The 15,066-nt window shown below is 41.6% G+C and overlaps 3 protein-coding genes across 4 annotated transcripts in view; 2 read left to right on the top strand and 1 right to left on the bottom strand.

Annotated features, from left to right (window-relative positions):
• Positions 1-8,214, bottom strand: part of LOC124410424 (mediator of RNA polymerase II transcription subunit 13-like) — a 28,041-nt gene extending 19,827 nt beyond the window's left edge. Inside the window, exon 1 of one of the 2 annotated variants that reach the window (XM_046888776.1) lies at positions 7,996-8,214. In XM_046888776.1, the coding sequence (XP_046744732.1) occupies positions 7,996-8,064 (69 nt within the window). In that variant the 5' untranslated portion in view covers positions 8,065-8,214. The remainder of the gene's footprint in view (positions 1-7,995) is intronic. The other variant, XM_046888777.1, reaches the window with a different exon arrangement.
• A 21-nt stretch (positions 8,215-8,235) lies between these two features.
• Positions 8,236-10,429, top strand: LOC124410428 (39S ribosomal protein L50, mitochondrial). The gene is made up of 5 exons (XM_046888785.1): positions 8,236-8,444; positions 8,664-8,809; positions 9,667-9,869; positions 9,963-10,082; positions 10,280-10,429. Exons 1-5 carry the CDS (start codon positions 8,370-8,372, stop codon positions 10,393-10,395), a joined length of 660 nt encoding a protein of 219 aa, XP_046744741.1. The 5' UTR covers positions 8,236-8,369; the 3' UTR covers positions 10,396-10,429.
• Positions 10,430-11,061: 632 nt separating this feature from the next.
• Positions 11,062-14,688, top strand: LOC124410425. The gene is made up of 8 exons (XM_046888778.1): positions 11,062-11,138; positions 11,793-11,948; positions 12,049-12,363; positions 12,734-12,892; positions 13,115-13,311; positions 13,660-13,828; positions 13,904-14,072; positions 14,168-14,688. Exons 1-8 carry the CDS (start codon positions 11,067-11,069, stop codon positions 14,578-14,580), a joined length of 1,650 nt encoding a protein of 549 aa, XP_046744734.1. The 5' UTR covers positions 11,062-11,066; the 3' UTR covers positions 14,581-14,688.
• The last annotated feature ends 378 nt before the right edge of the window (positions 14,689-15,066 follow it).

Raw genomic sequence — 15,066 nt, 5'->3', positions numbered from 1 at the left:
AGAGAGAGAAGTTAATCGATCGATCAGCGTTCATCAAGATTGAGTTACGTATTTAACACTTATTGTTAGACTGCACTGACATTGTTGATATAATTGTATCACTGTCAGATTCATATGTCAGACTGACTATATATATGGTAGTAGGTAAATAACAAGTTATTATATAATAATGTTAATAAAATTTCGATATTATATATATATATATATATATATAATCTATGGGCGGGTGTAGAGAAAGTAATTAATTCTGTTGGTAGTTGGACTCGTCGTCGGTGATTGAGAGACGATCGTGGTTTGAAATTGATTGATTTATCATATGTCGCATGGTGTTCGGTAAAAAATGAACGTAATAAATACAACGTCATTTCAGGGAAATTTTCAGGTTACTTAAGGGACATTAAAAACCGTAATTTTCAGAACGAAAATAAAAATTCGAGAATAGTTTCCAGGAATTTTTAAGTAAAAAGCAAATTAAGTAAAAAGCAAAATTCGAGGATAGTTTCCAGGAATTTTTAAGTAAAAAGCAAAATTCAAGGATAGTTTCCCCAGCAAGACTACTCGACACCACGTGTCGGTGCGTTTTGAATTTGTGAAAAATATTTTGAATTTGTCGAATTGTGTTTTTTTTTTTTTTTTTGTTTTTTAACCAAGAAATTGAATAAAAATACATGTGAAAAACGATCTCCGGATTTCTAAAATCGCATCCCCCCCCCTCCCATACACACGCACACCGCACACATTTAATAAGATGATCGTCTCACGACGAGTGAACGTGTAGCGAGCAATCGAGGCGTGGGAATTTCATTGAGGTACAGACGTATAGTCGTCTGCAATGGTTGGGTAGGTTGGTACAGGTACGTACATATATGGAGTATAACGGAATACCTTCATATATATATATATATATATAAATATACACACACTCGCGCAGAGAAGAAGAATAGCAGTGCCTGTAGGTAAAAAAACAAAAACAAATAAATAAAAAAAAAAAAATAAAAAAAAAAGCGGTAGGTGCGGTACGGATGTATGTACTATACATATTATACTATAGCAAAGTATATATATATGAAGGTAGGTATAGGTAGTTATTTCTTTTTGTAAAAAGATTGTGGAAAATAGATTCGAACGGATGTAAATAATGATAAGAACAGAAAAAAAAAAAAAAAATTTTTTTTGTACACCAAACAGCTGGCCAAAACGGAACGCGATTAATTCGAACAACGGCGATAAGAAGACGAGGAGCCACGCGAGCTGCACGTGGTGGTTGAAAGAGAATAGAAAGGTGTAAATTGGAAGGAGGAAGGAGGAAGGATGGATGGATGACTGCATACGTTAGGCCATTGCATAAACGAATGAGGGCAAGTAAATCGTTAAAAAACCGCGAATAATTTTTTACGACTGCTGCAGGATTGGTAAGGCGATTGTTGATTGATTTTCATTTGACGTATAATTTTATACTTTATAATAATATACAAGACATTATTGCACGAACTAAGATATAAACTTTTCAACCACGTGTGCTGAGCTGCAGGGGTAAAACAATAAACAACAAAAACAACAACAACAACAAGCAGCAAAGAAAGGAAGTAAGGATGCGCGTTGCTTTGAATGAATTCCAACTGGTACACGGATAGGTAAGTATAATTATAATTATAATAATAATCAATCAAGCAGGCGAATTAATTCTTTCGCAGATAATATTTGAGTTACGTGTTAAATTATTATGGAAGCAGCAGGTTACATATATATATATATATATATACATAAGATAACATTACACGAGTCGCGGACATAACAAGTATATTATAATATATATAGATTGCAAGAAATACACACACCAACAACTACCCCGACGGCGAAAAAAATTTCTCACACTTGTTAACGTCATTAATTTTAATAAACCACATATCGGAGAAATCTTTATTGTTAAACAATAAAGATACTGTCTGTAAAAAGCGTTGAACCGTAATAACAAAGTATGTAAACCATACCTAATCATATTTTAGAAACTTGACTAATACAATTCCAATTGATGACAAAAATTTCAAAAATAAAAATAAAACAAAAAAGGATTTAGCCAATAACCTTTCGTTAGACCAACGTTACTAACTTCAGCCTCGTATTACAATGAAGTGCAACAAGACTAATCATTCCATGGAATGTAATGGAATGAAATGGAATGGAATGCACCTGTTACGTCGGAGCGCGCAAGCGCGTTTCTATATCGTTGATACAGATACTGATGCTGCCGCAGCTACAGCTGCTGATGCTGCTATATATATATATATATATATATATATATATATATATATATATATATATATATAACTACTAGTCGTCGTCAAACGGTTCTCTCTTACAGATATATATAGTAGATATACCTCATTCGTTCATTCATTCATTTCGAATGAGACTGAAGTTAGTAACGTTAACGTATAGCGCGCGATGCATCAGGAGAGAAAAAAATAAATCAGTATTGGATTTAATTTTGAAAATGACATTCAAGTATTTGGTTTTTACAGAATCAGTATACAAACACATTTCGTTAATAACGCTTTACTAAATTTTCGTAACGTGATAATGGTCCAAATTAGCCGATTTTCCTTAAAAAAAAAAAAAAAAAAAAAATATAGAAAGAAACAAACAAAAAACAAACAACAACAACAACAAAAACACGCGTCGTTACGGTACTAACGTCACTAACTCAATCCCCATAATCTCTCTATACAGATGATTCGACAAGCAAAAAAGAATCTCCCTCCTCATCAAATGGGTAAATCTATTACCCTTGACAATTTAATATGACGTGTTTCCCGAAGAAACAGGATATCGCAATGCAGGTATCGCCCACACGCTTATTTCTCTCTTACTACTACCACCACCACTTCCACTTCTTCTTCTTCTTCTTCTTCTTCTTTCCTCCTCGACACGAATATCCTTCTCGCATCATCCCCGTGCGCGTCCCTCCCCCCCTCCTCTTTTTTTCCCGCCTCGTCTCTTGCAAACCCTAAACCCTGGTAGATTTTGAACGAATCGTCGTCGTCGTCGTCGTCGTCGGTTGTAGGTATATATAATGCAGTATAGGCATGGAAGTAGGTAGGTAGGTAGGTAGGTAGGCAGCGTGAAGGTGGGCACAGATAGGTGGATAGGTATAAGGCATGTATAAGGTAGTAAGCGGGCGCAGCACGCGGGTCTGTCAAGCTGATCAATACGGGCAAGGCGACGTGCAAGGCCGAGCAGCGGGCCGAACGAACCAACTTCAGACCACCGCCGCCGCCTCCTGGCCTCATCCTCATCCTCATCCTCATCCTCATCCTCATCCTCATCCTCATCCTCATCCTCATTCATTCATCCAGAGAAGTAAGAAAAGATGACAATGATTTGTCGGTCTCGAAGCTGACCGCCCTCACTAGCTACTCGATAATAAATTAATAAACGTGAGACGAATAAACGATTGAAGTCAGTGTAACCGTTACCGTGTAACTATAAACATCGAGTTGTGTAAAGAAAAAAAAAAAATCACTATTTTCTTAACTCAACAATGATATTCAAGGAAGTAAGTTTATCGAAATATCAGCGTATTTTGTTTTATAACGATTCACGGATATTCGAGGCAATTACAAAATGGCGAAATAAAGATTTTTCCTCAGCACATAAATCTTTGCTTTTTATCTTCGTCAATTATTGTTATTTCATACGGATAAATCCGCATGTTTAGTGATCCAGGTAAGTATCGTTAAAGAATTTTGAAGATAAAAAATAACGACTAGCTTTTTAGTTTCGCTCGTCATTCGTTCCTTCCCTCTCACCATTTACCCTGCATCCGAATTTACCGTACATCTAGAAATATTCACCAACCAAGAATAAGAAGGGTGTTTGCAGAGTGAACACTGCCGGAGAAGTGAATAGAAAGAGAATGAAGAGACGGAGGGGCTCTTCTCGATGGTGATGAAGGGTTGCGATAAACAAAGCATACTTTTAAATAAATACCTACATACCAACCAACCAAGCAACATATTAAATACCTTATCGACCTCTCACTTAGAATGTAAACACTATTCGTATCGCGCGAAGAAGATGAAGATCGGAGAAAAGAGAAGTGGAGAAAAATCTCTCTCTGCTGTGGATAAATAAACAACGCAAATATGTTTCGTATATATTGTTTTTGTGTTGTTTGAAGTTTTGGAAAAATATGGATCATCGACCACGACAAATCGTTTTCACATATAATATTATAATTATAATTATTTGACTTGTAATAGGGTAAAACATATTTGCGTTGTTTATTTAACCAGCATATAGAGACTAGAATTACCTTGGTAGAATGTAAGATGAGAAGTACGAATTTTAAAATGAAATTGTAAAACCAGTCATTTTTACTGGTCTGGTAGTTCTAACTGTTAATCGACCCACCTCTTCTCTTCCTTCTCCATATTACTCTGCATGTACAAAAAAACGTGATATGAAGCAAAGAAAAAAAAAAAGGGGGGGGGGGGGGGGGGGAGAAAATAATTCGTCACTTGAAACAAACGTATTTCTCGCCTATTTTCAATTACTTCGTCCACGTCTTTTTATTATATCTCATTTTCACCGTATGGGGAGAGTCTCCGTCGTTGACGAAGGTGGGAAACGCACGGGGTATCATTCATTCGCTTGTTTGTTTATATTCAGCGGGGAGGGGAGAGGAGGACGGCCGAGAAAAATCGGTATCGACATAGTCCAGGATGGGGACAACAACAGCAGCAGCAGCAGCAGCAGCAGCACCCGCGGTGAAGTGTTTCATCGATCCTCTCCGTAGCAGCCCTGTTCTTTCTGTCTCCGCGTTCTGTTATCTCCGCATAGAGTATTAAATACCGACCGAGGTGACGGAGATAATCTCTACTAGCAAAGGTCAAGAACCGGAATGCGTATAGGTGGTACATTACTACGTTATAGTAGGTATACACGGTGCGGAATCGAACATCCGAAAAGAAAATGGTTAAGAACAAAATTGTATAAAATTACCGGAGTAAGTGGATATGTAAGAGGAAGAAAAAAAAATAAATAAATAAAACAACAACAAACACCACCAAGATCACCGATGATATATATATATATATATATATACAATCAACGGGAATAAACCTAAATGAAAGCGATATATCTTCAGCACGGGCTTTGCGACCAAAATTTCTGAATATTCGCTGAAGAGAGATAGAGATGAGAGAGAAACCGAGAGAATGGTGTGTCATGTGACAAGAATAACATCAGATTAGAGAGGATGAAATAAAAAAGAAATTGAGAAGATACGTTAAAGGTAAAAATATTAAAACTAACGAGTCGAGATACAATATCAGGCATTAGGAATCTGGCAAAAGCCAAGAAAGCGAGCGAGAGAGAGAGAGAGAGAGAAAGAGACGAGCCACCCAGAACTCGGCAGGGGTCTCGAGGAAGGGCAAAGGCGGGTTTAGCGATTAGTAGGGGTGAAGGCAGCAGCAGCAGCAGCAACAGCAGGCCAGTCAACCGCTAAAGGATAACAATATAAGGCAAGGGCACAAACGAACGACGGCCGGCGACGGACATATTCCTACGCCTATAACCATTGTGCATTATACGTGCATTTAGCAGGTTTCTTCTAACTGCTGCTGATGAAACACCCAAGCACGTATACATATGTGTATGTTTATACACCCCGTATCTATCTTTCCATCTATCTATCTATCTATCTATCTATGTACCCATCTATCCAGCTCTCTCCATCTCTCTATTTCAACTTTCTGTATCTTGCCGTAAATATTGTATATGTATATCATGGCGAGTCGTTTTGTAGAACGTGCCTCTGTGCTCGCGTCTTTAGTGCAAGGCTTTCACCTAGGCCATAGTCTGAACTGGCCAACCAAAGAGGAGGAGGAGGAAGAGGAGGAGGAGTAGAAGAAGAAGGAGGAGGCCGCTGCTCCTAGGAGCATAAGTTTCAGAGTACATAATAATCTTACCACCACAACCAAGTGATTTAACCAACGGTTTGTTCGTAGTTATCTAATATCTAGGTATTATACACACATAGATGTATATAGACAGATACTTTCTCGTGTAAATAGTTGCATTCATAATAGCACGCAATTCCATAGTAAGTGTTGGAGTAACCAGTGTAATAGAGTATCGGTAGTAACAGCGTTACACTAGTATCAATAGTGTAGTAATACTAGCAGCAGCAGCAGCAGCAGCAATATCAGTAGTAGTAGTAGTAGTAGTAGTATTAGTAGTAGTAGTAGTGTAGTCTAGTAATTGAACGGTAGTAGTGAGAGAGCGAAGTTGGGTCGCGCGCGTGTATAATAGTAGAAGTCAGGAGCAGCGTGAACGGCAGGCAGCGTCAAGTAAGTATAAAGCGCAACATAGCGGTATGTGGCAACAGAGCGGCATGCTTTTCTCGGCGGCCATAGGGCGGCAGCACACTTCGGTCCGTCGGTCCGTCCGTCCGGCTCACGGTTACGTTATACGTTATACGTTATACGTTATACACATTGTACCAACAATATTATATTTACATACGTATATCTATCTCGTTTATGCGTCTCTCAACATAGGTATATACATGCATGCACAGACACACGTAACTAGGTACGTGTATATCCGAGAAGCTTCTTTTCTTACGTACAACACGTCTATCTACGCTAATCTCAAAACATTGGAATTAAACTAAGCAAATCCTTCTCAAAGATATGTATACATATATATATATATATATATATATATACACCAATCGACAACCTGCAGTTCAAGCCTTGTTGTCCGGTTAATGGACGTATCAATGACCCGCGTTTGCGTATCCGCACGGAAATTTCTTCTTTCAACAACTGTGCGATATCCCTTCGACTAACCCCCTCCCCCGCACCACCGTCGACCCCCTTGCGCTCGTTGCCAAAGGACCACAACCGGCGTGACACAATTTCCGTAAGGCGAACGGTGATTCGCACCTCCTCCCTCGCATTGCTGGGGAAAGGAATGTTGCGCGCGCGAGAGAGAAAGAGAGAAGGGGGGGAGAGAGAGAGCTGCTTCGACTACCGCGAGAAGGAAGATCCTCCTCCTCGTCTTCTTGGCCACCACTACTACCACTGCTGTTGCTGTTGCTTGCCATACGTTATCTATTATACGCGAGTCGCTAAATAATACCGATAAGCGATACATCATCGCGATGACGATGATAATAATAGTCGGTAGTAATGACGACGATGATCGCGATGATCGTAGTAACGATGACGATGATTAGGCGCGAGAAGAGACAACGGAAAAAAAAGAGGATCGGAGGAAGTCGAAGATACGATACGATAGAAGTGGAGAGAAGGGACGACGGGTGTCGCGATTTGTAGTTGAGGAGACACGCGACCTGGTTGAGAGAAACTAGGAATATTACGGTGAACACTTATGACGCGCGATTCGCTCCCGTTTTAACGACGAGAGTTTTGTCGCTCTCCGCAGGCGGTCGGTCGGGTGTCCTTGCAACCTTCCCCAATCCCGAGTGTGACGCGAATCAAGCATGACATTGGGACAGACAACAAACTTCAAATTGATAAACGGAGGCGAACGAGGCGGCCAGCAGCTAGCAAGACGCACTCACTCGCTCACGCACGCACGCACGCGAACGTAGGGACACGCATACATGGAGACAGACAAGTATTCATACGTCGCAGGCATAGCCGAGGCGAAGAGGCGAGGAGAGACAACGAGAGCGTTAAGAAAACGATATACAAACATTAAGTACGGGAGAAAGGGACGTCCCGTCATCCGACTTGGGCACCTCTGCGTGCTTATTACGAATGGATTAAGTTTTCACGCGTTAGGCGGGGCAGCGGGGAAAATAGGGATTAATCGTAGAACGGGACCTGCGAAGGTGAACCGGGATCAGGGAAATGCGTCGGAATAAGGAGGAGATGTAATCGCCTGAGACGTGAGATGTCCTAGAGTAGTAGGTAGTAGGTAGCCCGAGTGTTTTAGCCTGCACCGCTGTGCACTACTCACCAGAGCGAAGAAGTTCGTGTGGCAATCCTCTAAGCTCGCGCCGTTCGTTTGATGCAATGGATGCGTCATGGCTGCTCCATTTTACACTTAATCACTAACCAACACTACACGCACTAATTAACCCCGGTATTCCAGTTCGAAATCGATGTTATTCGAGAACATTTAGGAGGGTTTTCACCTTTCAATGGCGACTGTAAAATGGCGGATCAGGGCAACAACAAGCGCAGCCGCCTGCGCCCCCTTACACCTTAAAACCGAACCTCGGCCGGACTGGACGAAGTCGATTCGTCGATTCACAACTCGTGCTGCTGCCGCTGCCGCTGCTGCCGCTGCTTGTCGTTTTCCAATCTTCGAACGCTACTTCGGTTAACAATATGGCGGCGCTCATACGGCATGCTTGGCAAGCGAGTTCTTCCAAATATTCGGCACTGCTGAGAAGCGGATTGACGGTTAGTTCACTCTTTATGGTTACGGGACGCCCGGCGTCGCCTCGCGTCATATTCGCCCGCTCCAATCATGCGTCCGAATGGCTTTATCCTTGTTTTTTGTCTCCTCACACACGTCGAACCACGAACAACTCCGGCGATTTCCACCGACCACCGCACCGAGCGTATTACTTATGTGTAAAAGTGTAACGGGTTTTTACAGTTGTCGTTTCAACATTTCAGGCTGGCACCACTGCGGACACGAGACGTGATTACGCATCTGTGAAAAAATTTGGCAAGAGGAAAAAAATTGATAAAGAAACCAGATTCCGAAAAACCATTAACCTTGCGACCCTGAAGGCTGAACGAGAGTCACTCGCCACTAGAGGGTAAGCGTAACGGGCCCTTTCTAATTCCACTAATCAGCTGACCGTGTGACACCCGTGACGATCCAGCGATTATATCCACTCGTATTCCAACTCTGGTACGCCGTTCACCTCATGAAGCCGAGAACCGACTGCGGCCATGTCGATTCTACTCCCCCCTCCCCCACTACGACGACCAAATTTGACAGATCGCACGAGCCGAAGTTCGGCTCGAATTGCGATGAGGGCGCCACCGCATGGCCACCCCCGAATCATCGATCTCGGCACTCCCACCCCTTACGGACGAAAAAAAAATTTACCGCCACCGCGCCGGCTCTGGCCGCTTCTTCGCGGGGTCTCGCGCGGAACGAGATACTCGCAGATACTTGGGGAAGATTATTGTATATTGATCGAAAAGCTCACCGTTATCAATGAGAATCATTTCCCGCGCTTTCTACCTCCCTGACGTCACGAGGGTTGGTTTTTTTGTTTTTGTTTTTTTTTTTTTCTTTATACAATGAAAGAAATTTCAACCTCGTTTCGATTAACGAACTTAAAAATTTTATTGCAATTATTCACGTCGGGTTGGTTTTTTTCATTTTTTTTTTTTCTAAATCTATCTCACAGATTTTTCTTTATCCGAGGATTACTCTGGTATTGAAAAAAATATATTCTTATTACATACCAACCCCTGAAACGCGTTTGCTTACGTCGATGACTTTATGCCAATTACACTCACTCCACTCGTTCGTTTTTATTTTCTTTTCTAATAATAATGACAATATCTCCTGGAAATTATTGAATTTATTAAGTTTCTTGGAAACTCGAGAAGTAAGCTGACGATAATAATGTAATTCAGTGAATTTTTAACATTTTTTCAGCTACTTGCGGTCGCAAAAATCTTATTCACCGGCTAATGACGTCATGAAACGTTTGGACGACGTCTGCCGCGTCGAAGGTGTGGAATCTGTAAATGAAACGCGTCTGGACGAACCAATCACACGTTTTAAATTGTTCACAGCGTGCGGTAAAGAATTCGATCATGCGATTCCGAATTCTCTGTTACACACCGTGGAGACTATTGGTAAATAAATAATCGATTTTCCTAATTTAGTCGTAAAGTGAAGGAAATGAAACGAATCTAATGTTTATTTGAATTTTTTTTTTTTTCTTCTAGCCGACCTACGCAAGTTTTATCTAACCCCCATAAACGCCACGGTACCATTGGACGCTATGCGGGATCAAAATTTACCAGAGAATCTGCATATTCAGTACGAGTATCATCGGTTTGTTCCTGGTTAGTAAAATTTCAACAATAATTGATGCGGGAAATCTTCGGAACGTGCAGATATTGATCGCCAGTTTCGTATTTACTCCTATGTTGCATATTTATTATACGCCTATTGGTGTTTGTTTAACACCGTAACTATCTTGTAACCATTGCAATTTTATGGGTGAATTCCACAAACTGAACGATGATTTACTGATTTCCAGAAACGGATACCATGTTTGGAGGAAAGTCCGCTTTTCCCAAGAGCTCTACTCTTGTAACCGGTCTGAAATACAAGAAGAAGTACCCAGGTCATACGGCTAAAACTTCTTGGCCCTAATTTCTACTTCACGACCCTGGTTAATGTGCAAATTAAAAGAAAAAATTACTTTTCCATATAGTAGTCATATATTGAATTGTATGAGTTCAACAACCGTTAAATATAATCGGAGATAAAAACTGTGCAAGAGAAAATTATTCGCTCCCAATTCACACGAAAGCTGGATATTATATCTTCAATGCGAATTCACGTATTTCTAGCATTTTCTAATTCCGAATGTAATCAAGGTAAATAATGCGAATGTAATTATGGGACTGAACTTTCCTACCGTTTATTTATATGTTATAGCAAAAAACTGCTTTCGCTAAAACTCAAGAAAATATCGTATTGTACAATGAAATTGCTAAAAATCTGCAGCTTTACACAGCTTATACGAGTACGAAGAATGTGGGCGTAGTAAATATATGTGCCCACCTACACAGGTATTGTACGCACGTAAAGCAGCGCAACGTGATTTTCTTCGATCGAACCATCGCTCCCGTGGCAACGTCTTGCGTATAAATGCATTTCATTCAAAGTTATGGCGATTGGGGGCTGGTGTTAAGATTGTCGGTAAGCCGAAATAAGACGTGTCAGCCAAAGAGCTTGCGGTGTGCTTTTAGTTTAGATTGAAGCGTGCATCCATACATACGCAAGGTTACGTGGAGTTGATACTTAATAGCTATGCAAAAATGCCGCGTGTCTCGAGCTCCACAGGCCTTGTTGCTGCGCGAATTCGGCCTGTCTCTCGGCCGAGGAAAAAGGTTCGCATATTTTTTCATTCAAATACTTGCATAATCGACTTGCTGGATTCTAACTATTCTTTATACTGACCGTTCATCATTTGAGTAGTCGCCATAATGTGACAAATTAAATGTACCTCGTATTTATTCATTCGGATTATCGACGGTTGATCATCCTTGTAGAATGCGAGTAAGGGATCAAACAATCTCCGTTTCCCTGAGCGAGGTTTAGATAGACATCAAAAAAATTTATTTGGGTACGATTAGAGTGTGAATATGAAACGATAAATCTGATTTTCAATTGGGGTCGAACGAGACAGGTATATACCTACCTACTCACACTTTATTGATTCGAATGTTACCCACAGCGTATCTAACGTACATCTTGTGGGAGAAAATATTGTTGGTTCGTGCGGAAACGACTTCCAAATCATTGTTTAAGAATTGTCTAAACGAATTCAACATCTAAATTTCAATATATAAGAAATTGCGACTTCTTTTGCTGTTTGAAATATCGGAATAGATTCATAACTAAATTTTATTCGCGTAATTAGGACTAACACTAAAGGTTAAAAAAAATGCATTTTCAATCTGAAAGGTTTGTAGTCTGCATTTTGATTTTCTTGGAAACCTTGTACCTTCTTCCGTATTTGCACATACGTACTTGGTTCTCAGCAAGTTGATCTCTCTGGATACACGAAACCGGCCCCGTTCGTTCTTCGACCGTTCTCGGGTCTGTTCAATCCGTATCCCTACGGATGTTCCGTGTTGTGCAATCATCCTGCGGACGGGGAGGCCAAGGATGTCGTGCGCCGTGCAAAGGATTGCTGGGTAATATCGCATACCTCAATTATGTATACAAATACATCGCTCATCAATTAAGAAGAAACAAAACAAACAATGGAAATACATACCATCATTCATTCTCCAGGCGACAGAGGGCAAGGCATTGCTCCTCCCCGCCGAGATGGAACTCATCCGAGCTACTCTACTGGCCGGAGGTCGATCACAAAGCGGAAACCGCCGCACGTCGCGCGGTATCACCGATCCTGCGGCACCCGATGCGACGACCGTCCCCGAAGAACTCTTCCGGCACTACGCCGAGACCGATTCCCGGCCGTTGACCCCGGCACCGACTCTCGCCAGCGGTCCAGCGCTCTACGTTACCTCGCCTGATCCTCCCACGGTTTATCCTCGCGAGCGTACCACCCTCGTCCTCGACCTTAGGGCAAACTCTCAGGAGCAGGTCGGTGTCTGTGGTCATTTACACCCTCAGACCTTAGCTTTGTATCTACATCATCAGAGAGAAGGATCTTACATTAGTACCGTATTTTGGTTTCTTTCTCTATAAATTTCCTTGGAGTGAAAACTGCGCAACTCGCATCTTAGCGTGAATATGTTTACTCTTTAACACTGAACTTTTCTACTCCAAACGCTTAGAGTGAATAAAATCGTTCTAAATTTGACTCAATGGGAGTGAATGTTCACTCGATTAGTAGTTGCGCAATTTTCACTTCACACTCTCGCTTAGTGATCTTTCACTCCATTGGAGTGAATTCTCACTCCAAGACATTAAGAGAATTTGTCAATCAAAGCCTCTTTTCATACTTCTCCAGGATATAGAGACCCTGAGTTGGCACGCGCTGAGTCTAGAGCCGTTGCCGAGTCCACGGAGAACCGAGGTCTTCGTTCCAAGGCCGTCGTTGTTGTTGCCACTGAACCCATCGACTTCGGTCCCAGCGGCGCCGCCGCCGACGGTCAATGTCAGCAACGCGGTACGCGGTCTGCCGCGAGATAACGTCCTCGCTTATCTCAGCCTCGAGTATTATTTTGTTAAATCAATCCCCTGGCCGCTGATCAGCGCTTGATTATACAACGTCAGTTGCATGCTGGAGCGTTCTGCAAAAAGATTAATTCATAAGCAATTGCAATCTGTGAACCTTATTCACAGGTTTTATGCACAAGTTATTTGTAATCGAGCCGATTGTTCCCGACAGAGTACGCCAAAAAATACTGCCGGCGAAGGTTCGGACAGCGAAAGTGACGGGCCATCTATGCGGAGGCGCGGAAAACGTTTGCGTAAGCGGAAATGCCGACGCGGATCAACCTACGGCCAACAAAACGAAGTCAGAGATCCTCCTGAGCCCCTCGAAACTCAGGTCTCGCAGGTTGAGATTGGCCTCGGAGACAGCTCGTTAGTTACTTACTGCAAAGTTTAGTGTAAACGATGAGTGCTCCTCCGGTGAAAATGATTTCTACAAATTTTTAGAGAAATTGTCTTCACACAAAATTGTAAATATGCATAGTTTCTCATAAAAACTTGTAGATTTTTATGAAAATTCGTATTTTTTCAGTAATAAATCTACAGGTTACTACAAATTTTAACGAAAATTAAAAATATTTTATAAAAAAATTTTGCATATTTACAATTTTGAACGAAATAATACGAAATTGTCGAATTTTTGTAAAAGTAGAAATTCTCACCAGGGTAAACTTACAGCGGATGTATTTAAAAGCGTTGAATTAAACTTATTCTTTCCAGAGCCAGACCACCCGTCGCTGACGGGACGGTTTTATCACCTTCGAGTAAAGAGCCGATCGCATCGCCACCGTATCGCATTTTTCCGGAGAGTTTCATCGATGCTGATATCCTGAAACATTTGGGACGGCAATTAGACCGCGACACAGTGGAAGGCGAATTTTCCACTAAGGTAACGGGATTAGCCCACAAGTGCACATTGCACGGTATAATTAAGTGAATCACATTGGTGAAAAATATTTTACAGCGAAGAATCGCGCTGGAAGAGGCATTGAGAGTAAAAGCATCACAAGCCCGAAACGGAACCGAAGTGAAAGAAGAAACAGGACCCAGCGCATCGTCACTGAATGTGCCGAGGGTATTTTCTCGACAAAGTTCCCGATTTGAACTTCCTCTAGACAGTAGAACATTTGCCGGTACATTAATAAATTTCTTCTCGAAGCTTCTTCTCCTACAATATGTCCGCTAAACACAGTTTTTCTCATTGATCAAGTACTACGTTATACTTCAGAAATGTCACCGTTGGATTACCTTGGCAGACATGTTTTCGTAACACCTGGAAGAAAGCTAATCTTCAGGCGAGCCTTCAACAGATACTTCGAAGAAGATTCGACCGGAACGAGACACATGCTACCGGACAAAATCCAAGTCGGGCTGGAAGAGGTGATGGGGCGATCATTCAGCGAGGATCAATCATTAAAATTTGTAAGCACCGTAGGTGTCGTCCAAGTTCCGGTTGACTTCAGGACTTGGTGCGGAATTTGTGCCGCTGCGGAAAGACTCCTCGCCCCCCTTCCACCTCGAGACGCAGACCCACCAACCTGGATCGAACGTGTCGACCTCGAGGGCCTCGAGCGGAGACTCAGATCCGTCGAAGCCGATTCCAAACTGGCTTTGCTGCTAACGGAAATTCGGGACCGTTGATGATTCAAGACTCAATATTATTTTAAAAACTACATATGCGTTATATCTTTTTTTGTTACATACAACAAAATTTATTAAAATGTTTCTTACGTGTTTTTTACATGCGATCACAAACTGTCCGTCAATCGAATTAATTGTATTCCAAAATTAACGGTTAGCCAATTTCGAAATGGAGGATTGGAACGTGAATAAACGGAATTGAACCGAATATTCGACCACCTTCATGTCGTAAAACTGTTCACGGAATGGCCACTCGAAAGGGTGATGGGGCTACTGTCTATACAATATTTAAGAGTACTTACGGATGACAGATAATCTAGGATGTCCGAATTATCGATTAGGGTTCTTACCCCCGGAAATCAATTTTAAATTTTAAACATTCGAAAAATACATACATACATGCATGTAGCTTACACCGATGCATCCCTGGCACGGCAATTGCGCGGTTTTAGACTTTTTCTATCTGTAGAACAGAACCGTCGCCTC

Source organism: Diprion similis, chromosome 9 (genome assembly GCF_021155765.1).
Source record: "Diprion similis isolate iyDipSimi1 chromosome 9, iyDipSimi1.1, whole genome shotgun sequence".
NCBI classification, from domain to species: domain Eukaryota; kingdom Metazoa; phylum Arthropoda; class Insecta; order Hymenoptera; family Diprionidae; genus Diprion; species Diprion similis.
Note: the sequence above shows the minus strand (reverse complement) of the source record. Positions and strands in the feature narration are given on the sequence as shown.

Excerpts from the sequence above, each read along its gene's own strand:
- LOC124410428 (XM_046888785.1), top strand. The coding sequence starts at position 8,370 with ATGGCGGCGCTCATACGGCATGCTTGGCAAGCGAGTTCTTCCAAATAT. Across the intron at positions 8,445-8,663 it reads TGCTGAGAAGCGGATTGACG|GCTGGCACCACTGCGGACAC; the intron begins GTTAGTTCACTC and ends TCAACATTTCAG. Across the intron at positions 9,870-9,962 it reads ACACACCGTGGAGACTATTG|CCGACCTACGCAAGTTTTAT; the intron begins GTAAATAAATAA and ends TTTTTCTTCTAG.
- LOC124410425 (XM_046888778.1), top strand. The coding sequence starts at position 11,067 with ATGCCGCGTGTCTCGAGCTCCACAGGCCTTGTTGCTGCGCGAATTCGG. Across the intron at positions 11,949-12,048 it reads GCCGTGCAAAGGATTGCTGG|GCGACAGAGGGCAAGGCATT; the intron begins GTAATATCGCAT and ends TTCATTCTCCAG. Across the intron at positions 13,829-13,903 it reads AAGGCGAATTTTCCACTAAG|CGAAGAATCGCGCTGGAAGA; the intron begins GTAACGGGATTA and ends AATATTTTACAG.